The 25510-nt window shown below is 43.7% G+C and overlaps 1 protein-coding gene across 7 annotated transcripts; it reads right to left on the minus strand.

Moving 5' to 3' along the window:
- Positions 1–9559: 9559 nt before the first annotated feature.
- On the minus strand, positions 9560–21810 carry LRIF1 (ligand dependent nuclear receptor interacting factor 1). Of its 7 annotated transcripts, none has more exons than XM_064498191.1 (4): positions 21538–21810; positions 13743–15250; positions 11901–12179; positions 9560–10523 (listed from the first exon to the last, which is right to left on the minus strand). In XM_064498191.1, exons 2-4 carry the CDS (start codon positions 15243–15245, stop codon positions 10056–10058), a joined length of 2250 nt encoding a protein of 749 aa, XP_064354261.1. In that variant the 5' UTR covers positions 15246–15250; positions 21538–21810; the 3' UTR covers positions 9560–10055. The 7 variants fall into 7 exon arrangements, with proteins under 7 accessions (XP_064354261.1, XP_064354259.1, XP_064354262.1 ...); XM_064498189.1 differs by having other exon boundaries at positions 13743–15258; XM_064498192.1 differs by lacking the exon at positions 21538–21810 and adding an exon at positions 21345–21486.
- Positions 21811–25510: the final 3700 nt, after the last annotated feature.

Below are 25510 nucleotides of genomic sequence, written 5' to 3' on the forward strand. Positions count from 1 at the left end.
CCATCTGGTGCCAGTTACAAGCGCTCTGCATTCCTGCGCCTCACACTCCGAGAGGGAGGATGTCAAGACTTTGAGATAAGGCCTGCTCGAGCACCAGGACCTTGAGAAACAAAGCCTGCTCTCACTGCTGGGGCAGTGTTAGTTACTGTGGTCTGGAATTAACTCCTCCTCCTCAGGACCCTGAGAGACAACACCTGCTTTCACTGCTGGGGCAGTGTTAATCATTGTGGACTGGAATTAACTCCTTCTTACCCCAGCTATGGGATCTCTCCTTGGGACCACCACTGCAAGAGTAAAGCAGTCATTTGCAGTCACCAAAACTCATTCCTTCAGTGCTGAAGAGTGCTCAAGGCAGCCAGCCTGCCGTTGGGGGTGTTCAGCCACCCCACCACCACCCCAGGACTGCGGGTGCGATCATCATAACAACGATGCAGGAGAGTTGAACCCTGCAGCAGCCAAGAGCTAGGGACTGCGACTGCGCAGAGAGAACTGCAACTGGCCTCATGACTCCATCTTCACCTTAAGGGTATAAATAGGTTGGCCCCGGAGGCTGTCTTTGGCTCTTTGTGGATCCCCTTGGGATGGAGACACCCTCCTGCAGTTACTTCCCCAGGATTGAGTGTACATTGGCTGCTCAGGCAACGCTTGGGTAAGATTAATTAGAATTGGTTTGCCTAGTTCATTCATTTGGGTAGTCACAGTTAGTATAAATTAGCTAGCTTTGTCTGCTTACTAAGTAGTTACTGTTAGCGTTACTTGTTTTCTAATTACACTAAAAGCTTTCTAGGTGAGCTAAGTTTCTGTTAGTAAGAACTGTTGCTTTGTACTGTTGTGACTTGTGCAGTAAATTTTGATCTTTGAGACAAGTTGTAGAGCCAGGCAGTAAGTCTCCTTTCCCACCCCTATGCCACACAGAACCCACACAGTCTGGGACTGTAAGGTAGGTCATTCCGCAACAGCTGCCCTGGGCAGCTTCCTTCTTCCCAGCTTAAAACCAGACATCCCTGTTTTAGATGGGCTTTATTAGCACTTGCAGCCTGGTTTAGCCCAGAGTTCAGATGGCTCACAGCGCAAAAACAAGTTTTGCAAGCAAAAAAAAAACCAAAAAAACCAAAAAACAACAAAAAAAACAACAAACCCCAAAGAAACTTATGAACTACTGAAGCCATTAGAGTAAGAAGACAAGCAAATATCATTAACATTAACTGAGTCTCAGGCACTAAGGGCTCCATAGCTTGGGGAAGGTTTCTCCAAGTATCATGTATTAGTTGCTGATAAATCCCCAGGGATCAAGGGCCCCCTGAAGAGTTGTGTAGTTAGCTACATGCACTGTAGTGATGCAGTATGTAAACCCTTATGGTAAGGTTAGTTATTACAACCTATAGAATATGAAACTTCGGCCAGCAGAAACCCCCTTTTCCATGCCTTTATTTACTTCTCATCAAGCACAAGGTTTATCCAGGAGCTCATCACAACAGCCTTTTACTGCCCTGGGTTTGCAGAGACTTGACCCCTGCAAGAAAGCAGATGCCCTTTTCCTGACACGAGCAGAAACAAAAGCCCAGATATTTTGTTCAGCTTCTCAAGAAGACTCTGGTAGGGTTTTATCTGATCATAGGGCACTTCTCCCCTTTCCCTTGACATCCAGCACTGCTTTCCTCTTGTCTGTTTGGTATCTCTCCCCCATGGAGCGCTATCAAACACATACACTAAGTGTTGGCCAGCCTGGCCAGGGGAGCTGTATTTGCTCCAGAAAGTCCAGCCCTCTCCGCAGTGGCACTGCTCTGATTAGCTGGCTACAACAGACCAGCACAGCTGGAAGCTCAGCAAACCTGAAGCCTCTGGCCCTGGGTAACATCCTATCCAGACCTCACTCCAGAGGGGCACAACAACAATTATTTTTCTATACATCAACTATATAATAATTTCTATACATCAACTATAAAGAGACTTTCTCAGAGTCCAAACTCTAGCAAGTGCTTTAGTTCCATCTAAAGCCAGAAGGAAAAGCAGCACATTCTTGAATTTGCAGATAAAAAACAAACACACAAACAGAAACATACACACAGAAAAACCCACAGATTCACCCAAACCACCTTCAGGTTTCCCCCTACCAGCTCAGTACCACTTGCTGGGGTTCTTGCTTGTTTTCAGATCCACAGAAGTTCAACCTCAGATCATCAAACTCTTCTCAGGACCCAGTCCATCATTTAACAGCTTATATAACACACATGTTGAAAGAAAAACCTCTTCCTTCTCACTCACCCTTCATCAAAGCAACAACTTTTGGTAGCACCCTCAAACACCCCTCTGGTTCCTTTATATTCCCAGCAAGCTGTTCCTGAATCACATGCTCCCATCCCAGCATTGCCTCCTTCACCTCCCCCCTTCCATTCCCATCAACACAGATCATTCTTCAGGGGCTGCTTAAGGCACAGCTGCTCCAAGCACTGGGCTAAGCAATGGGCAGTACTCTACCTCCTCTGCTGAGGGCCCTTGGTGGCACATCTTCCCACAGGAAGAGGGCCATGCTAGTTCAGATGACGCTGGCTAGGGATGAAGGTTGAGAAAAGGCCAAGGATGCAGGCAGTCAAAGCAAGACTTGCTAGAATCTATTACCCTCCCTGCTACAGAACTTATATGGCCCTGAGGGCACTTACAGGCCTTCATTGTCCTCACCAGCCTCACCTGGGACCTCCTCCCACACCCTCTGTCCATGGTGCCAGAGCTCCATTTAAGCTCAGGCCTCAGCACCAGTCGTAGCTTGAGCTATGCAGTAGTTGTACCCTCAGACCTATCTCTAGCCTTGCTTTTTTTTTTTTTTTTTTTTGGGGGGGGGGGGGGATGGTCCTCAGACCTACATTGTCTCCAGTCCTGTCTTCTGCACAGACCTCAGGCATGCACTGCGGTCCTGTCTCCAGCTCCTGCTGCTCTTGACTGAACTGCCTGGATGGACCTTGGACCCGATTCCTCATCTCACCTTGTCTGGGACTGCCCACAGACCCTATTATCAGCACCCTGCTCTGCCCACCCAGTCCAGGTCCTGTGGGACTGTGCCCTGGCTGGTAACGCACTGCCTGCACTGGGGTCACCCTCAGCTCCCAGCTCATCCTCTGTAAGGGAACAGCTGTGCTCTTGCTGTTCCTTGATGAGGACAAGCCTTGAGATGTACCTGCTCTGTAGACAAGCGTGGGTTTTGCAGCAACCTCATTGAGTTCACCAGCATTTCCTTGCTGACGACTGTGATGGAGTGGCTGAGTTCATACTTGTTCTCCTCACCAGGCCCTGTGAACTGGCTCTCCCTCCAGTCACTGCTGACTGCAGTGTACTACAAGCTTGGGTCAGAGAAATCTCCTCCTAAATGACCCCAGTGTCTTCCTGCCAGACCACAACTGAACTCTGGACTGGTTTTCTCAGCTGCTTAGCAGGTGTGTGAGGTGGCCCCAAAGCATGCTCTGAAATGAGCACCACACCAGCTACTGCAAGGATACTGAGGATGGAGGCACCTGTGGACACCTAAACACCAGAGTTGGAGTGTGCCAAGGAGTCACATCCTTCTTGCTAAGATCAACAGGATGGTAACATCAGACATCCATTAAAAAGAAAGAAAAGCCTGCTAAGGAGGCAACATCCAGCAGCCACTCAAATTCTCCGTGAATCCTGGCCTTTCCCCTTGGACAGCCTGTTTGTCATATTGTGTTAAGCGTAATCATCACGTCTCACATGGGAGAGCAGGAATACAAAAATAAGTACATATTTCCACTCAAAACTAAGCCAAATGGGAGGCTGCCAATTGGACTGGATGGCTTTGCTGAGGGTTGCTCTAGCAAGAGAGAAGAACGCAGAAGAAAGATGTAGTAAAGATACAAAGACAAAACTGGAGGACTTCGCAAGTACTGGGAGCATTATGTTCAGAGAGCATAAAGAGATGTTGGGTAAGGATGCTAGCTAAGAGCTCGGAGTGGTATGAAGGGAAGCTGTTTCTAGCTGTCTCATTGTGCACTAAAATAAAGTTTACTACATTCTTACTCTTTTATTTGAAAAACAACTAGGTAACTGATGCCACCATCAATTTTAAAAGATCAAGAGAATTAAAAGTTGTAGCCCAAAGGGCAAAAAGCTTGCGGGTCACTGGAGATTGTCTCAAGACACAATATTGCAGGCTCAGAGCCAACATGTCTCACCTATCCAAAAAAGACTTTGTGATGGAAGTGGACAACCAACATGGTTGGTGTGGGTTAAGGCAACCATTAGACGCAAGAAAAAAGCATTGAACAAGCTGAACTCACATCCAAATGAGCAAATGACTTAAGGGACAATAAACCCATTTTCAAACATCAGGAGGATGTCTGCTGGCATGTTTTTAAGAACAGTAGACCAAGGTATAAAAATGAGCCTTCAAAGATTATAACGCTACCACCTTATAAAAAAAAAAAAGAAGAAGAAAAGATACTGGTATCCATGATCATCACAGAGGAGCTTAGGAAGGTTCCCATCCTAGAACCTTTCTCTACAGCTAACACGCTGATGGATCTGTCTGAAATTGAGATGTTGCATAAGAAGCTGCAAAACAAATTGACAAAACGAACAGTAACGGCATTATGAATGAATGGGATTATATATTCATATGAGATTATGTTCATACAAGAACCCTAAAGGAATAAAAGATGAACAAGCTGAAGTAAATTCTCATTGAGAATTGCTTGCCATGACACGGAGGATGAAACCAGCTACTGAGTCCTTCTCACAACTCCTGGGCTCTTTTTGGGTCAGCAACCATGAACTGGCTTTAGATGTGCCTATTTTTGTGCCATTCTGGAGATGACAGATTGTGATCTTTTGTCTGTCCATCCTGCCCCGTATCTGTGAGCCATTCGGATCTAGTTACTGTCCTCTCTTTATCTGGATGTTTTGTGACTCCTATCTTGTTCTCTATCTTCCCTCCATCACCTCTTAGAAGACCTGACTTTTCATTCTAGTGTGAGTGCTGGCTGTCACCTCTTTTAGGCTGTCCTTAGTTTCCAGAGCTGGAGGTCCTCAGTAGCTGCATGGAGGAGACATGTTGGGATGTCAATGACATGCTAATATTAGTGCCATCAACAGCAGCTGTTCCTGGAGCCTTCCTGCCACTCGCTGCTTCTGCTGCTACCATGGCTATTCATACTCTGTTCAGACTGGTCTTCACTTTTCTATTATAATTCTCTACAACTGAAGAAAAGTCCCTCTGGGTTTAGTAAAGAGACAACCTGTCTCCTCAGTCCATTAGCGTTATGGAAGGAATCGGTGTCCCTACAAACAGGGATCTCTGGTTGATAATACACCTGAACTTCCTTCTGCCTTGATTCTTAAAAACAAAACAAAAAAACAGAACAGGCTGCTGTGGGAGAAGAGCTGGTTTAAAGAAAAGAAATAAAGGCTAGGATTTATCAATGGACGGAACAAGTCCCAAAGATTTCTGTTGCAGCCTATACTCTTCAACAGTCAGAGATTGCCTAGAAAGGAGGTGAAGAGCAAGATGACAAAACTTGACAATGGCATAATTCTCAAGCCAATTAAGCTGCAGAAGGTTCTCATAATACCAAATAACTGAGCAATAAAAGATGACACTCAGAAGGGACAAATAAAAATTAATTCAAGTGGAGGAAAAAATTGTGTATTTCCATACTCAGTAATAAGCTCTGAATGAGCTACTATATTCAAAGAGACCATCAAGTTTAGTAGATCAGGCCATGAAAATAGCTCAGTAGTAAAGAGCAATGGAATTTAAGAAGATTAGGGGAGGCACAGAGAACAAAACAGAAAACATCAAGATGCCACTGTGTTACTCCATAGTGCAATGAGATTTTGATCAGAATAGCAGTTCTGCTCCATCCATCTGAAAAAGATCATGATGGAACTGGAAAAGCTATGGAGAAGGATAACAAAAATACCAACGGTTTGGGATGGTTTCTGTTCAGGGGACACATACAGAATTTCTCAGTTTTGAAAAAGAGAAGACTGAGGAATGAGGCAACAAAGGCCTACCAAATCATTGTTTGCTTGGAGATGGTGACATGAAGACTGATTATACTCACCTCGTTACTAGAAAATTTCACAGGCCAAAAAAAGAAAAAGAAACCCAAAGGGTATTAAAGATATCATGCCTGGTTAAGAGCTACTGTCATTGGAAAATGAGAATCTCAGTGAAGTTCCAAAGTCTCATGTACGACTGCTGTGTCTTTGTACTCTTTCCTAGGCATCCACTGCTGGTCTGTTCTTACTGATTTCCTTTCCCACACTGGTCTCTGTTGGAGACAGGATAATGGGCTGGATGTATCTTTGATCTGATCCAGTACAGCCTACTTAGGCTTTTAAGTCTTATTAGGGAAAGCAGCACCATCTTCCTTTCCATATCCCAGAAGCACTCCTTGGACCGCACTGTAACTGCTCTGTGCCTCCCAAATCCAATGATGAGGACAGGTACAGCTATGCCAAACTCAGCCTCAGTATCTGTTCCCACTGCTGACCATGCCATTGGAAATTGGTCAGTATTTGTCTACTCAAATCACATTTGCTGCAGGAAATCTAGGGTCACTTCAACATGGTCCAAACCAGTTTGTAAGCACCATTGTTTGAAAGCCAAATCTGCACATCCCTGATGATAAATATCTGCAGATTAACTCCTTTTGCAGTTATTCTACACATGTCCAACCCCAGCAGCTGACTTGTGAGGACCAAATCAGACCTGACGCATTCTTGGGTAGATAGCTTCCAGGTGAACTCTCAAGCTAAATAGCTGGCACAGACTTCTCCATAGATTTGTGTCCTTGTACAGAGATGCCAGAGCTTCAGTGAGTTGTCCTCTAGCTGAAAAATTACATCTTTGCACAGTAATAGTTCTTCTACGAAGAAACTCCCAAGTCACCAGGCCAGGTTGATGTTGGCAGTTGGCCCAATATTTTCTTTGCTTCCCGCTCTGTTTTGTCCAGCATTCATTGCCACTTCTGCTCTTCAGACCAAGAAATTCCTTAATGGTCTTTCACTGACTCTTCCTGAATGTTTGCTTGAAAGTGATAGCTTTAACTCATAGCCTAAATCCATGGGTTTCATGATACTATGCACCTGACACAGCAAGCATGGTGTATAACTGCAAAACCTTCTGCCATCCAAGGCTGTGTGTAATGACAGATGCTAATAACTTTCTCTTGGAGCTGCAGCCAAGGTCCCCAAAAGAACTCTATCCTTTGTGGCATAATTAAACTCATAGTAAATCACAGGAGTTCAAGGAATAACAGCGCAGAAAAATATAATTTGTGCTACAGATAGTAACGTGGATGGAAGAGGAATAGTTCCAACAACCTGCAAGGTCCTTGGCTGTTGGAATCCCTTTGCTGTTGCTGTTACCTCAATTTTCACCCATCAGCATGACGGGTTTTCTCTTGGCACTCAGTAACCCATTTGCCTTTCTTGGAACATCTAAGTTATTTCTTTCTCTTCCACAGATGACTTCACTTTGCCTTTCTGAACTGCACTAAGTGCTTTCCATTCTTTGCTCGCAAGGAAACAGCCCATACACTTTTTTCTACTAAATCTTGCTGGTTGCATTTCTTCAAAAATCTTGCAGAGAGTATTCTTCTCCTAGTTTTCACTATCTTATCATTGCCTCTAGAGAAAACTCAGGCCTAACTGACCATTTTGCTAGAAGAAAAGAGGCTTTGAAAGTAAAAAGGTGGTGCATCACAGAACTTTATACTTGGAATCCTCTATGCCAAAGGAAGGGCCAAAGGAACTCAGCTTCATAAATTTCTTCAGAGATCAGTGGAAAATGAAGAGGAAAGACTTTTGCCAGAAAGCAGTCAGGCTAGACGAATGACATCTGAAAGAACATCACAACTGGCGACTGTAGCACCAGACATGAGACATAAGGCAGTGTCACTCCCTTTTTGGAATGTTATCCCATGTGTGAGGAACTTTTCCACTTCCCACATGAAATGACTGCATCCTTGCTATTGCTTCATTTGACAGGCAGGCTTAGCATAAATTATCCTTCTTCCACGCTTTCAGGAACATGCACATATGAGATGGCAAACATATGTCTTCCTCAGGGGCCTGAGGCCATTCACTGCTAGAAAAAAAAATCTCCCACAAATTATCCTCTTTGCTTTGCATATTTACCAATAAAGGGCCTGAACACCTGTACACACCTGCTCCAGGAGCGACTCAGCCTCACTGGCAGAGTCTGCAGTTCACTAGTCCAGCCAACTCAGTGGTTTCCTCAGGCACTCAGCTGTCTAACAGATGCTCCTAGTTCTGTGACACTGGGGCTGAATTTCATGAGATACCTTGGCCGGCAGGGCCAATTCCTACACATCATTCGCTCCACTGCGCACTGGTCCTTCATTAGGTGTTTGCTTCCCTATGCTAAACTATGGGATTTTCGCCCACAAAACATTCACTCTGCACGATGAGCCCATGGATGCCCATGGTAAAATCACCCAAACTTGCTTGCTCCATCATAGACACTTGCCTCTTACACAGTAATTTTAATCATTAAAGACCTCAGTTCCATTACATACCTTTCTTCTTCACCCATCACTGTGTATGTTTGGAGTATTATCTCCTCTATATTTGGCCTACTCTATGCTTTTCAAAACAGGGACCGTCTCTTTCTTCCCTTGTAAAAGGCTGTCCTACCTCATTAATCCACTGTTGTTCTCCAAACAGTCAATGTGCATATTAATAAGGGAGATATGGTTAATACAGCCTACTTGTCTTTCCAAAGTTTTTCAGCAATGTCTTTCACCAAAATTCTATACATATACTAGGTATCCACATGCTAATAGAGAAGATCCTTGTAGAGAAAAAGCAATTACAGAGAAAAGTGAACAGAGCTCATCAGCAGAGGTCTGCAGGGATCTGTGATGTCCAAATACAGCCAGCAACAGACAAAAAAAAATAACTGAGTCTAAAGCAACAAAGCTGCAGACAGTACAAAGTTATTCATGGCAGTAACAATAAAGCCTGACTTTGAAGAACTGCAGAAGGGCCTTACGAGATTCAATGACAAGGATGACAGACAAGGAAAGGCTTCCATACAACAAATGATAAAATATACAGGGTCTGATCATCCTGGAAAAAAAGGTAAATGGAAAATGCAATATAGAGATATGTAAAATCATGATGGCAAAGGCAGTTTGAGTGCTTATTCTCTCCTACAATGAGAAACTTAAGTAGCAAGAGACAGGTTCAAATGAAGACTGAACAAGTTAATGGAAGAGAAATTAACCAAAGGTTTTTAAAGATACCACTCCTGGTTAAAGAAATGTACCCTTTCTGCTTCAACAAGTACTGATTCAACATAATTCCATTTAGAAAAAAAAGACACATACACACACCCCCAAACTTCTACATTGCCCAGGTGGCAAACGCCTTACAAAGGCTTACAACAATAATTGCAAGAGAGATGTATCTAATAACTCCACTGACCCACTTCAGCAGTTAGTTCTGGTTCCATCTCCAGAGCTGTAAGATGTTTTCTATAAATATCAGCATTATTACTGCCTAAAATCTAAGCCCCAGATTGCTTAAATAGTATTTATTAAACACTGACAAATGACCTTTTATGACAATTAAATCTGACAGTTTTCAGCAATTCACAAAAGTTGTCATGCACTATAAAACATTAGCAAAACAAAAAAATATCTGTAATTGGGGGGTTGCAATTTACATTCAGTTTCTAAGAGATAGGCCATGAAATTCCACAGTGGGAAAGTTTATTTTCTAGGACTAATACAGAAACCTCTCAATTCAAAATATAGAGAATACACTAATAAAAGCGCTTATCTTCTGCATTCTTTGAGACATAAAGATGTCCCAAAAGCAGAATTCTAGACAATTCAGCTCTCATATTCCTGGTCTCTAGGAGGAAACTTATACTTTCCTAAATACACACATATTGTAAATCTCAGTAAGATCCTCCATCTACCAGAAAAACTCAAGTTCAGTTAAGCACAGATTTTCTTGTGGCAGTCACTGACATGAAGGTGAGCATGGTCCAGATCACCAGCTTCAGTATTTCAGGTTTGCTGCATCTTTCTGCGCATCTCTTCCAGTGCTGCTTCTCGTTCTCTTAAGAGCTGTTTAAGTCGTTTTATTTTTTCATCCCTGATTGTTTCATCCAAGTCTGGGGGAGTCAAAGGGAAAACATCATCTCTGAAGGAACCTTCAATAACTGAAGCATCATTTCCACAAGACACTAAAATCGGAATACTTGAGTCTGTAACATCAGTATTTTGAGAGCATGGGTCCTGCTCAGAGTCCCTCCCTAGAGGGGATATAACAGAGTCTGTGGAAACACTCTGCTGCAACGGGTCTGGTGGAGGTGAAACGCTTTTATTAAGTACTACAGAACTTGGGCTGGTGTTTTCTGAACTTGAACTTGTGGTTGATTTGACTGATGTTTTCCTTCTTTTTCCACTGTCCAACAGTGGTGAGGATTTCGTTTTTCTTTTCTTAGACAAGTCCTCTTCCAGATCCACAATTATCTGTACAGGCAAGAAACATACTTCTGTTAAACTGAGCATCATTCTACATTACATCACAGTACATTAAACACATAATGCAAGAGTTATTTGTTGCAGGCTTTTAGGATTATTATGTGGAGGTAGTTTCCTTTAACAGTTCGAGCAAACACACTTCTACAGTAACATCTACTGGCAAAAATTCCCAGGTTTAGAATTCCAGAGTATTAAATTCCTTCCCTAGTCAACAGTCCACTTCTGCCTTCTCTGTGTGTAACTATCATCTCCTACTATGGCTTAACTTCTTTAACGGGAGTGTAAGAGAAAAGGTTTTGCCTATCAAGGGTATCTAACTTGATGGGAAGATTCAAAACCTAGAAGAATTCTTCATGTTCACATTTCCAAAAAGCCTTTGAACATCAGAGATACTGCCCACTACAAGACTGCATTCCTCTCACCTGTTTTATTTAAAATGTAATGTACTTTACTAAGAACAGGCAGTAGATCTGTTCAAAGCAGGGCTTTTAACATAGAATTATTAAAACTTGAGAAAGCCTTTGACTGGGTAGAGTAGAGACATTCAGAGGAAAACTTAGAGCACTGTGGAGCTAAGCAGAACCACTGTGGATGGATAAAAATCGCTTTAATGCATTAAGATGGAAGTCCTCACATCAAGGGAACCTTTTGAGAAACACCCAAGCAAGTTCCCAGCTTAAGACCCAGGAAAACCTCGATGACAAGGATTAAGTTTATAAAGACATTTCTAACTCTAAAGATGTAGACACAGACAAAATTCCATTTCTTTCAATAAAACCACACTTGACGAAGTGGATACCTCGCTTCGGAAGTCAACCCCATCTAGTCATCTGAGTGACTGAAGAGCCCTGAAATAATAGCACGTGCCTGATTTCAAACACTCCTCTGCTCAAAGGCAAAACTTTACAAGAATTTATTATTCATATATCCATTGCACTACAGAATACAAACAATTGTTTGCAGAAGGCTAAAGGCAGATAAAGTATTGCACTCTAGAATACAGAGGTATGGTTTCTATTTGAATAAAGGCTTTGACTGACTCTTCAGCCACAACTACAGGATCTAGTCTTCTTCAGAGCAACTTCTTCAGTTTTTCTGAACTTCCTTCAGCTGAACCCAAAAAAAGGGAGAAAAATTCTCAGCGTACTGAAGTCATATTGAAACCACATAACTCTGAGCTCTGTTGTCATACACAAGTTCGAGGAACAATTCTCACAGGGACCATAACAATTACTAATTTGTCCTGATGAATCCAGGGGGTGGGAGGGTTCAGAATAAACATGCAGCTCTGTTCTGCCTATACATGTGCTACTCTCTAAATGCGCTGCAGAATACTTATTTCATCACTGAAAAATTTCAAGATACCTTTTCCTCTTCAACACATTCCTGATGTTGATTTGTTATTTCCATATCTAATGAAGATGAACTGCAAGAATCATTTCTCCTTTTCAAGCTACTACTGGAACACACTTTTTCTTCTGATATCTCACAGGAGGTCTTTAAGGGTATTCTCTTAAGGTATACTCTCTCCTCCTTAGAGAGGCCAAATTTTTTCCTTAATTCCATATATTGTTTCCAATGTGGCTTCTCTTGGTGTTTGATTTGAATAACCTTTCCTGGTGAATCCATCTTCTCACGTTGGATCTGAAATATATGAACAGTGAGAGCGCCATCAGTCTCTCTGTGTCTCTCCATATATCTATCTCGGATTACTAAAAACACTGGACCAAAACTGGAAAGCTTTTTTTGTCATTTTCCAAGAGCTACATTTAACATGTAAGCCAATTTTGAGAAATTACATATATATTACCATAGATTTAACATTGTTGTTAGTTATTTAAATCTCAAGTACATCCAGAAAATACACAATCAACTAATAAACCATAGAAGTAAAATATGCAACAAGGGAATCACTTATCCTAAAGCTTCAAAGTAACAAAGAAAGATGATGAAAGACTAGAGATAATGTTCTTTACAGTGTCACTTTCAGACTGTTGAAAACATTCCATATTTGCATTGTAGTTGATAATATTAACACAGCACAATTGGTAATCTCTTGTATCTAACCTCACTGTAACCTGAACTGTTTCTAATCTTCAAGGCCAATCTCACATCAGTATGTCTAGCACCCATGCATCTCCAAGTCTATGGACCAAAAAAGGAAAAATAAGCAGCAAATATCTGATACACTATTTTCACAGAGGCTAAAGCAAACGAGAATGCCAACTCTGGGCACTACGAAGCACAAAAGAAAAAGAGCCTATTTGAGCCATGTTTCAGGTGAGGAACAACAGAAGTGACTGAAATGTCTAAAATGATCATAAATATGCTTAGCTGACAGTTTTCTTCTGCCTGGTCAAACACAAGCAAGCACAAACCATCTTCAGAGCGATTTTCATCTGGAAGTGAACTCATCCTGGCCTCCTGAGCTACTGAAAACCTGACCTGCAATTCTTTATGGGTACAGAGTTTGTGGGATGTGAGGTCAAGGATTTTCTAGATATTTCCTAGGTCACGATTTAAAAAGAGTATGTAGGCAGCATAAAGGTGGAAACAACTGTTGCCATTAAAGTTCTCGGGAGTTTCTTCTGCCTGACATCAAACCATGAGAAAAGGTGGTGGATCTCTCCCCATCATAGCACAAAGGAAGGAAATGCAACTCCTGCCTTTGTTTCTCTCAGCTACCGGAAACAGAAGCTGACTTAGCGTAACACTGCAGTTTGTCTCAGAATGACAAACCCCGCTCTTCCACCATGTGCTCTCTCATTTAGCTGCAAACTCCTTTACATTATTGCATCACACCTACGCTACAGTCAACACTTGCTCTGCTGCAAGAATGTGGCAACACATTATAGATCAACAACATTAGAGACAAGACAGCTACCAGAGCTCAAAAGAATGAACAACTTCCCTACATTTCCACTTGTATACATAATCTATCCTGTGAGGAAAAATAGTCTTCTCCCTGCTCTCTTCTTTTCCTTATGCGTGTTCTCATTTGCAGAGTGAGATTTTATTGAATAAAAATATTTTCATTTTTTTCCAAGCAAGAACCATACTTTAGACCATTATTTTTGGTGTCAGGACACCTGGTTTAAAAATAAAAAATCCGTGAACTTAATGATAGCCATTTTATTCAACTAGAACCAGGAATGTATAGCAATTTAGCACAGACTGAGATTGGCACATTTTATTGGAGAGAGTTACCTTTTGCCAGTCTTCACTGAAAGCACACTCTTGTTTAGACTGAGGTAAAGCAGCAGTTGCTGCTTTGGGAGAATAGCTCTTCTCTTTGCCATTTTGGCATACGTTTTCCTGTGTCCCTACTTCTGTAATAGGGGTCACTCCACTCGAAATGCTCTTGGTGATGGGCAAACTCTTTCCCTGGTTTACAGTGGAGTCCTGCTGATTAGTACTTGGTGTCACCAGAACTGCAGGTGCAGACATTAAGTCTTTTCTTAAGCCAGTTGGTGAAGCAAGTTCTGAGTTTATACATGTTCTCGGATCTTTGTGAGACAGCACCACTGCTTTGTTTTTTGACAATACCAGATTCACCACTTTACTGGTTATTTTAGTGACTGCATCAGAATCAATTAGTTTGGACGTCTCCTTTTTAAGTGAAACATCAGAAGAGGAAGATGCTTGTTTGTCAGCTTGGGCCGACAAAACATCAGAGCCTCTTTTGGTCAACAAATAGACTTTCCCATTGTACATGACGAGAGCATTATCTTTAATAGGGGTGATTTTTGTTTGGCTTCCACCAGAGCTACTGGAACAGAATGGTAAAATATTTGCAGAGTTAACTTCTACATTCTTCATATCTGCCAAAGTCTTCAAGATCTTGGAAGCCATATTATTTGATGACTTTACGGGAATAAGGCAAGGTGCTGATGACTGTGAACGTGATTGCACAATCCATTTCATTGGAGTTTGCTGGCACTGCTGACCATCAGATGTCACTGCCTCCGGAGGAGAACTACTTGCCTTTTGTGCAGCTGTCATCATTACTGGTTTTGAAACTTCTGTGGCAGGTTTTGGACAAATGGTTTGCAGACGCTTGGGAAGTACTGTTTTCACTGTGTTCACTGGCGACACATAAATAACAGTTGGCATTTTTGTACTGTCAGTTCCTCCAGATGCATTTGTTGCTGCAGCTGCAAGTATTTTTTGCTGTATTGCAGGTGGCAAAAAAGAAGCTGGAACAGATTTCACTTCTGCATCAGCTGGTATCTGGAGGTGGTGGCCAGAGGGCAGTACTGGAGACTTCACAGTCACTGGAAGACTTTTTGTGTTTACCAACATGTATGCAGTGTTACTCTGGTTAGATGAACTTGTTACAGCAATGTTCTGTAAAGACAGTCTATCACCTGAAACACAACTGCTCTGGATGTTAGCAGCTGATTTGGTAGTTAAACTTTCTTTTTCAGAAGCTGCTCTGACACTTTCCTGTTTGTCTAATGTCCTTGTAAGAATAATCTTTCCAGGATTAGCAGACTGGAAAACAGGTATCTTAACAGATGAAGGTGTAGTAGTATTGGGAAGCTGTGTCTTAAAAGTAAGATGAACCGGACTAGAAATAGTCGCTTTAGGATTATTTGGCATGGCTGAAGACTGAACTATCGGCACAAAGCTTCCTGAAGATTTAGAAATTGGAATTAATTTCAGAAGGTTTTTTCCATCTGGTCCCGTCGTCTGAACTACTCGGTACATACAGCCTGCAATGCTTAACAAAACAAAGAAAAGAGAAAAGAGAAAAGAAAAAGAAAGATAGCATAAGTGAACACAGCACAGATATTTTAATCAAAGTGCATCAGTGAATTGTATATCCAGTGCCACTATGTCTTAGAAGCACATTAACTAATGAAAATTCCCAATCTAATCTCCAGGAACTTCATTGGCAAAAATTATACTGACCTACTTACTGTATATTCTCAGTTAGCATTTCAAAATATCACAGACTATCTGAAAATAATATCCAACTATTACATCACAGAGTAGCAAGGAATGGCATCCTTTTCAGAGAAAAATAATTTAAAAGACCCAAAAAACACCTTAAATTATCCTCCTCTACTACTTACAGGGCCTTTCTTTCTGAAATGGAAAATATTTTGCTATCTCTAGATTTCACAGATAAGCTGTATTTTTTGCTTTCCCATCTCCCTGCTATAATTAATGCTCCTACTTAGTGCTAAGAAGTATGAATTTTAGAAAAGCTTTAGGAAAATACCAGCAGATTCGTTGCATGGCAAAGATGGAAGCAGAAATTACTTCAGACATACAGAGAAAAGGAAGTTAAGATGCAGAATACATCTACTTTGTGGAATGAGATACAGGGTGACCAACTCATATGCCTACACCTCACCTACTCACTCATTTTTTAGGCAGATACAGACTACGAAGGTTGTCACCTTCAAAAAGATGGCACAAAGAGAAAGAGTGATCAAGGTACAAGTGGAAGCTCTAAAGAACTCAGGAGAACAGAAGTCAAACTCTAGCAAGTAGAGGGCTTCATAAAGCAGGATTACAGGGAATCAGCACCGGTAGCATCCGAGGAGTAAATACAGATTTTTTGCATGTGAAGATTAAAACTCAAAACAGCAAACAGACAGATACAGTTTTGTCAATCCAAACGTACTTTTGACCATTTCAAATGCCAAGCTAGTAATGACCTTTCAAGTCCACTGTGGGACAGAGAATCTTTCCTGCTTCACGTGAGTTTGCCTGAATCAAGGCATCTTCCCCAAAAACTCCTGGATTCTCAGCAGAGCAATCTAATGCCCAAAGCATTGCAGAAGTGACATGGCAGCCTGAGAGACATAAGAACAAAATGGGGTTTCTCTCACCAGAAGAGAAGAGACCCAATGAACTGGAAGTAGGTTTCACTGTCTTGATGTCAGATCCAGAACTGTTAAAATGCAAAGCTGCCAGCTCCATTTTCTGTCACCAAGAGCATTTTAGCTCTGTCCTATTGACTTTCTACATCAATAAATGTACTGAGAACAAGGACCTGAGATTGTTTCCAAATCCCAGTCCAGATGAAAACCATACTGAGATCTGTTTGCTTGCAAGTACTTTTGATACACTGGCATTTTTTTCTGGCAGCGTAGTAATAGTTAAGGCTTCCAACTCAGCATGGAACAGAGTGAATAGGAGATACCATTCATGAGTCCAACCGTTGCTTCTGCTCAAGAAGTCAGTCAAGATATTGTCTTTTCCCAGCAAATGAGAAGCCACAAGGGTGCTCTTCACTCCCAGAGTAGCACAGCTCTTGCTGCAGTTTGAGGGGCCAGGTTCCCTTAGGTGGCTGATACACACAACCATGCTATTGTCTGTCTAAAACATGGAAGGCTTTAGGCACGCAGAGCTTTCCTTGCTGCAACCTTAGAATTAACTCCTACGTCCAATGCTTTGGTACAAAGCCTCACTTCTACGCATACAGCATGTCACAGCAGACATCTGTGTGACATTTGTGCAGTAGGCAGGAAATTCTGCAATACTTTCGTTTTAAAAATAATAATGTACTGAAACTGAAAGACATGGGCAGTATACCACATAGCTCCATGTGGAAGCAGTCATCAGAGGTTTTACAAGAATTGTTTTGGAATCAAAAATGATACTTGAGAAAGACTAGTACTGAGGGTAATGACTTCATCTAAATATTTCTGCGTAAACAAAAAGCAGCAATCAGAAATATATGAATGTTTGAACATGATTAGAACAGAAAAAGCTCACTTTTGGAGCCACTTTAAACCTCCTAGTGCTATTGATAATGCAGACTTAGGAAGATCAGCACTGAGCTCCTGGACAGTAATTTGCATCTGTATCTTTCTATGCTTTGAATCTTTGAATGCTTCTCCCACAACCTCACGATCTACATTCTCTACCCTTCTTCTCTACTAGGTATAAGAATTTTCTGAAGGAGAATTCAGACGCAAATTTTCAACAAGCTCTGTAGACATGGAACTGCTGAACCTCTACAGCCTTTTTGATTTCTCAAAGAGCAAACAGGCATTTAAACTCCACTCAAACTAGCTAGCACTGCAAAGAGGTATCAAAGGGCAAAAGAAACCTTTCAACAGGTCTGCTCCTTCATGTGTCATAGCAAGGGGACATCTACTTTTGGGGGCAGGAGGAGGAGTGGCAGATGTAAGAGCTGGAAAGTAGGGGGGAAAAAAAAGAGGGGAGGGAGTGGGGGGGGAGGGGAGAGAGGGAGAGAGGGGGAGAGAGAGAGAGAGAGAGAGAGAAGACTGAGGAGGCATTTACATAAACAGTTTCTTCAGAGGCAAAGCCAGTGTCTGGTGCTCACCTCCACTCTTCTCATTTCTGCCCTGCATCAGTGTACTCCTCCCTTTCAGTGGTACTTTCAAAACTGTTCTTGAGGCTGTGCTAGAAACAGGATCTTTTAAGTAATCTGGCTTGGGAAGAAACCTTCCCTAAAAGCCCACAGTTTGTCTGAATTCCAGACTCATTCTACTTTTCATGATTACAGAGGACAACTGTAGCTTTTTATTTTCACGCTCCATGAAAAAAGAGCAGGAGACCCAAAATTTACAGTTTTCTAGACAATAACATTCTTTTACTTGCAACAAATTCCTTAACAGGTACTTACAGGATTGTAGAAATACAAAAAGCTAAAAGATAGAAAAGAAGGAAGGAAAGGAAATATTCAGGTGAGATATTGAGAAGTCTTGTTTATACATATCTACCTCAAACATCTATGAAACAGGAAAGAAAGAAGTCATCGTCAAAGATTTTAGATGCTTTTGTTACTTCAGATACAGGTTGATAATGCTTCGCCATATATATCTCATGTCACTAAAGACCTCTTCAGGTGATGCAAAGAAATAAGTAGGACTGACACTCCATATATTATCAACATAAAATAAAGCATTTCCAGGCTTCTTTATACATTTGAGTGATGAAGAAGAGAGTAAAAAGCTATTTTTCTCCACTCGGTAGGCCATTTTTTCTTTCAGAGTATGTTTTAAGAATTCCTCAAGCAGAGTGAAAAATCTTTCCATCAGTTCCCCACCCCCCCCCCTTAGGAGCACAAGATTAATTTATTTTAAATGAGGCTAATCTCTTTTTCTAAAAAAATATTAATAGGGAACCCACAAATTCTGCAGAGATTAGCAACTCCAGTATTGTTAAGGCAGCATAAGAACAAACAGAAGGGTGGTTCCAGCTTTTAAGTGTATGTCATAGTATTTCAGATTACTTAGCAATCCTCTTGTCAAAAAAATCTATTTTTTCATAATTACTGAATTAGTTTTCTTTCTCCTCTTCATCCTCCTTCCCTTCCCTACTCTCAAAATAAAGGCAAGAGAGTTTTATACAGCTCTTCTTTCTTCTAATAAGCTCTCCCAAATGTTATTTATATGCACTTAGAAATCTTTCAATTGTTACAGTGTCGTGATACTTTAGCATTGCTCAAGGCCTGAGTATAAGGCAGACCCCTGAAGAAAACCTGAGGACAATAAACTCCTGGAAGAAAAGGGGGAATAGAGTGGTCAAAATTCTTCTCTAATGCCATCATATTAGCTATGACATTCAGTTGATTTTTTTTTAAGATGTTGTTTTGTGACATTCACAGAGGGACCGACAACTAGATGACACTTTTCTTGAACTAAAAAAGGTCAGACTTGCTTTAGCTAGACAGCTGGCATAGCAGTATTGAAAGCTTCCAACTCAAAAATGGGCGTGGCACTAAGCAACCTATAAAAGCAGAGAGAATAGAAGGCTACAGAAATTAAGAATAAGTTTTTAATATTATTTTCTTACAAGTCTGGGTAAATAAAAAGAATAGCCCAAGTTTCCCCCAACCGGATCAAAACTCCCATTTTCTTCATTCATACAATCAGACACACCAATTTCAATGTTGTCTGAAGGTCACATTCTGTATTGTTTGCTACTTTTACTAAGAAGTAATCTCAGAATGCCAAATATCTAGAAATTAATCTTATGTCCCTAATTTTTGCCATACAGATGTATTAAATAGGCATTAACAAAAATAGCTTTGGACTATTTGAAATATATAAAACAATTCTTCAAATCCATTGCAACCACCAAGGTATCCCAACACGCTACTGCAATAGATATCAAGATCTTGGCCAATGTGAGAGCCATCTAAAAATAGATGAGTGGAGCTCAAAAACAAAAAGACAGAAACACTTGCTTAAGCTTCCATTATACTTCAAAGCTGACAGAAGAAACACGCTCCTTCAGTAGTGCCAAGTTGCATTTTAGTCTGTCTTTACTCCCAACTAATATTTTGGGGCAACTTTTATCTTCTATGAATAAACCAAACAGGGACAATCAAGCCACTACAAACTCCAGAGAATCAATTTCCTTTATTTTAATGGGTAAAGTTGAATTCTGGAAGTGGCAAACTAACAATGATTATACATTGGAAGCATATACCAAGGAACAAAGTAAAATAAATTGATTGGAGTCCTTATTCATTTTACATGGCCATGTTTTATCCATGTATTAATGGAGTATTTTGATAAAAATAGTTCTGTTATTATTATCTGAATGAAATCTAGAACCTGACGTTGAGCTTGCATAAGCAGCTACAGAAGCTAGGAATCCTGTCCAGAATTTAGGTTCAGAACATTCCTAAAGACGTAACACTCAATTATAATCCAGCAGCTTTCACAGACAGCAGAAGTAACGTTTTGCTCTTGACAATAATTCTGTAGGGAAACCTTTTCACGCATTGTAGAATATTTCTTGTAGCATAGATAATTATTCCGGGACTTGCTAATTACCAGGAGACAGACTGTGTGCTGTATCCTACAGCTCTACCAATCAAAGACCAGGTCTTCTTTCAGCAATGACATTTTTGGCAGAATTGCACAGAAGGTCAAGATAGACAAAGCTACAACCTCATAGCCACAACAACCACTCAGTTATTTAGCGCCGAGTGAGCTAACCGGAAGCTGTTAGGCAAACAGATGCAGCAGTCGAGAACTCCAGAGAGATGACAAAACCCATCTGAAGCCAAGTCGCCACTCAAGCAGTCAGACCATGGGAGCTAGACTGCCAATTTAAAGTCCCTTAGGTACACTGCCAGGAAGGTAAAGACACACCAAGTCTTAGGCAGCTTAGATAATTCTTAATTTCCCTGGCATGGTTGGACTTAAGTATCATCCAGCGAGCATCAGGAGTCTACAGCTGCGGGTTTATGTTACAGCTGAATTAACGCTGTAAAATTGTGCTACCGCTGAAAGGATTTAACCCCTTAAGCCCCCCGTCCCTATTCCTATCCTAGCAGCCTCTGACACAAGTCTCACCACACTGCGAGTCCCCTGAACCCCCAAACACAAAACACTAACAGCAAAGGAAGCAGCAATGTTACGGCAGCTCAGCGAGCTGAATCAGCCTACCGTGCGCCGGGCAAAGACGGCGCTCAGGTGCGAGGAGCGGGAGGGCAGCAAAGGCAGCGGGAGCAGCACGCGGCTGCGGCAGAGAGCAGGAGGAGCCGGAGCACCGCCCGGCAGCCGCGCGCTCTCGCGTCGTTTCGCCGGCGCCCGAGCTGGAGCCCCCCGAGCCGCAGCCGGACCCTCGAGCGCAGCCAGGCGGGGAGAGGCCCCGGCGCATGGCACGGGGCGGTGCGGCACCAGGACCTCGACGCGACGCTTCGGCGCGCCGGCCGCCGCCGCGGCGCCGCTCCCGCCCCGCGGGGGCCCCCTCGCGGAGAGCAAGGCGGAAACTCCCCCTCCCCCCCGGAGAGAAGCAGCGGGGCCGGGGCGGCGGCGGCGAGGCGCGTGGCGGGGCCGGGCCGCGGGCGCGACGGCGGTGCCGTACCTGGGCGCGTCTCTCCCTGTTTAGCCGGGCCTGGCTCTCCTACGCGCTCAGGGAGAGGGCGGCGGCGGGGCGCGGAGGCTCCCCACCGCCCGCCGCCGCCAGCCGCGCCCCGGGCGGGCGGGGAGGAGCAGGGCAGCGCCGGGCCGGCCCGGCCGCGCCGCGCCGCGCCGAGGGCCCGCGGCCCGGTACTCACAACTGCGCGGCGCTGCCCGGCCGCTCCTCTCGGCTCCGCGGGGCCCCCAGCGGGCAGCGGGACATGGCGGGCGCCGCGGGGGGGGACCCCCGCCGCGAGGGGCGCGAGCGCGAACAATGACCGGGGCGGGGCGCGGCGGACGCGTCACTTCCGCCTTGCCCCCCCTCCCCACCCCCGCCGCGCGCCCACCGCCGCTTCCTTCCGCCGCCGCCGCGCCGAGGGGAGCGCCCGCGCCCGTCGCCAATCGGCGGCCACTTCCGCCCCACCCACTTCCGGGGGAGGGAGGAAGCGCGCGCGGCGCCGCCCGGCGGCTGTAAATGGCGGGGCGAGCTGCGGCGGCGCTTCCGGCCGCCCCCGGAAGTAGTTCCCGGAGGCGAGGAACTGCTTCCTGTGTGGCTGCTTTGGCCCTGGAAATGGCCCTGGTGCCCCCGGTGGACCCTTGCGCGGGGCCTGGCCCCGGGGACGAGCCTCTAGGCCACCCCAGCGGCGGCCCTGGGGCAGAGGGGGAGGTCTAGACCGGCCCTCACAGGAGGCCCAGCCACCGTAGCTGCCCTGCCTCGCCCCAGCCACCCTCACAGTCCCACCAGGTGTCACCATCCTCGACCCACCTCGCCTTCCTCAGAGCCCTGCACCGGGCTGGGCCGCCATCGCCCACAGCGTGCCTCCTTGACACAGACAACGAGTGCGATGCCATCACTTTCCTCAATTAAGCTCCAGCCCTCACGACGAGGCACAAATGCTGTTGCTTTCTTGCCATCCCTGTTCACCTGGACTCTGACATATTTCCTGGAGGCACTGACAAGGCTCTGCTTTATTTTTTCCTGTGATTAGTTTGGCGCAAAGAGAAAATCCAAATGGCTGCCCCCCAAGACAGCATGGAGCTAGGCGTTCCTGCATGGCTTAGCTTGCCACTTTGATACCATGGGACTGCAGAGCTTTGAAGCTGTACCAAGTCCATTGTACTCACCCATCCTGCCATGGGCAGCACTGTGCAAAGGATATGGGAGCCCCCATAGTCCAGCATCCCTCATCATTCTCACGTGCCCCATCTGGTTTCTCCACCCAACTGACTGCTTTGCTGGGCCCTGCAGTGTTTCCTCACTAGGAATCCCCTTCACTGTGTGTGGATCTCTTATTCCCAGTTATCGCTCTAGTAGCTGCTTGGCTTGTTCCTCAGTCCTTACATTTCCTTGTTACCACTCTGATGTTCTCTAATTACCTTGAACTTAGCTCTTCTTACTCATATTGAACCTACTTCTTTGAAGTCATCTCATTAACAGCCATCCTTCAGTTACTGCCCTCTTCAGGTCTGCCTCTGCCATTAAATAAGTTCCACCAGTCCCTCCCTCCAGGAATGGTTTGAGGGGAGACTAGACAAACACTTGTACAAAACCTCTGTTAGGCATTACTGGAAAAACAAACTACAGCATCCTCAGGAAATCCCTGACCTGCAAATTGTTAACATGTGGGAGACCATTACAGGGGAGGAATTACATGCACTTGCTATGTATGTGACTTTCCAGTTTCATTGGCTCTCACTGGCCACCTCTCACCTCTCCCCGAGGAATCCCCTTGCAGATTCCATCACACACAGAGTCTTCTCTTATCCTATTGGTTTGTCTGCATGACCCTCACCTCCTACCACCCTCCCAAAGACCATAAAACATGAGTTGTCTTTCTCTACCTATCCTTTCCATGCATCACCTTCAACTGACTTCTTCAGCCCTCTACATCACTGACTTCTGCTTACTCTGACTCTCCAGCCTCCTTCTGCTCATGAATCTTCATGCTTTCACTAACATCCTTCCTTGACATTCACAGCCCTGATAGGATGCTGTCTATCTTGTTACTCATGCTTCATTTACACCAATATGAGGCAATGGCTTATCTAATCACCTCATCCAAATACACTTTCACACCAGGTTACCTCTCAATTCTTCATCCACATGCTGCCCCCTTCACTCACTTCCACCTCACCTTACCCACAGCGCTTCATTCTCACTTTTTTCCTCTATCATCTATCTCCCCTTCACTTTCCTAGAGGCATCCTGCCATGTAAATGACTTTGTATGGCATGTCTTTATAAATCAATAAGTACTTCCTCCAAGATTTGCAGCATCCATCTCTGTATTTCATGGGAGGGAAAAACTTTCAAAATAATCTCTGGAAATTTTGCTTTTACCAACCATAGCTTGTCAAAGTGGCATGAAACTTCAAGCACATGTTGGATTCCTCTCCATGTGTGGATGAGCAGCTTGCCAAAGCTATTTTTTCCATCTGTGTTGACAGATTCGCTTTCTCTTTTTGATCAGAACTTAGCTAGTATGACTGCTATATAAAAACCCATGAGTGCCTCAACCCATCCATCTCTAGATATCTGCAGTGTAGATGTCCATATCTATGCTAATCATCCCCACTGCCCTTTTTAGGCAGTGGAGAAAAATGTACTCTTTTCAAGTATGGTTCATCTGATTTATTTTAGACACCCATTCTAAGATTGTCAGTCACACCCAAGACTTTGACTCTCTTTACAGTCAGCAGTCAATAAAATTGGAAGAGCTTTGGGTGAGGCAGAGGCTGACCTCTAATTTAGAGCCTCAGAGCTAGTCAGATTTGGGGAAAAAAGTCTTCACATATGGAGTGTAGCTGTCAGTGGCATGAAATACAGCCTGTTTCATGACAACCCAAATCCCATCCTTCCAATACTGCGTCCATTTCGCTGGCCCCCACCCAAAGAGCTGACAAAAATCACTAGTATTGGCAAACATGGTAGTTGACCTCGTACTATCAAATAAAGATTAAAAAAAAAACTGTTTGGGAATTTTTTGTTACTGATTTTGAACTTTTTCTTGGGAACAGACTACAAGACCTTCTTGTATTCTTTCCTCCCCTTCTTGCTCCATGACCATAATCTCCCATTACTTCCTCCCTCTACCACCCATCCCCCTGAAGCAATAGAATGGGTCAAAAGTGGCAGGATTTGTGAATCAGAAGGCAGAATTTCTCCAGGCATTACATTTGTGAGGGCTCATCTGGAGCACTGCATCCACTTTTGGGCTCTCCCCTAAAAAAGACATTGGCAAACTGGTGAGACTCTAGGGGAGGGCTGCTAAGATGATCAGGAGCTGGAGCATATGGCATACAGGGAGAGACTGGGAAAGCTCGGTTTGGTGAGCCTCAAGAAGAGAAGGTGAAGGGGCAGCTAATTGCTACCTTCATCTGCCTAACTGGGGGGCAATAGGGAAGACAAATCCAGGCTCTCCTCAGAGGTGCACAGTGAAAGGGCAAGAGGCAACAGGCACAAGGTGCAGCAAAGGAAATTCTGGCTGGATAGAAGAAAAAAACTCACTGTGTATGTGGCTAAGCACTGGTACAGAGGCCCAGGGATGCTGTGGGATCGCCTTCCTTTGCAATATTCAAAATTCAGCAGAACAAAGCCCTGAGCAACCTGATCTGCCATTGAAGTTGGCTCTGCTTCAAGCAAGGGCTGGACTTCCAACTTAAAGTATCATATTACTCTGTTAGAATGGCCATAAACAGCTTTACCTTCAGCACAGAATGGAAAGTTTCCTTCTGCAACTTACCTGACTCACAAAGCAGTAGAAGCAACCTATCAAGAGGCTGGAAAATGGAGGAAACAGCCTTTGAGGTAATATTTAGAAATGAATTCTAAATAAACTCTCCCCTCCTGCCGCTCTCTTGTCTAGGTTAGCTGAAGCACACTGCCACAAAGGTTTAGACCACCTCCTGACGCTGTGTGATTTCTTGATATACCTGAGAAATCATAACCTTTAAAATTTTCTTCTCTACAACATGTCCAAACCAATGAGAAGGTTGACTTTGCAACTTGCCACCTTTTGATTGTATAGCATGGAACCAACAGTATGCTCATGTTGAGGAACATGGCATGGGAATATCGAGGACAGAAACCTTCTGGAAGAGCATTGGACGATTACACCAGAGGCACCATGAT

This window comes from Dromaius novaehollandiae, chromosome 27, assembly GCF_036370855.1.
Source record: "Dromaius novaehollandiae isolate bDroNov1 chromosome 27, bDroNov1.hap1, whole genome shotgun sequence".
Lineage (NCBI taxonomy): Eukaryota > Metazoa > Chordata > Aves > Casuariiformes > Dromaiidae > Dromaius > Dromaius novaehollandiae.

Excerpts from the sequence above, each read along its gene's own strand:
- LRIF1 (XM_026101245.2), bottom strand. The coding sequence starts at position 21,137 with ATGCGCCGGGGCCTCTCCCCGCCTGGCTGCGCTCGAGGGTCCGGCTGC. Across the intron at positions 15,251-20,923 it reads CCGTCTTTGCCCGGCGCACG|GCTGTATGTACCGAGTAGTT; the intron begins GTAGGCTGATTC and ends TAAGCATTGCAG. Across the intron at positions 12,180-13,742 it reads TCAGTGAAGACTGGCAAAAG|ATCCAACGTGAGAAGATGGA; the intron begins GTAACTCTCTCC and ends CATATATTTCAG.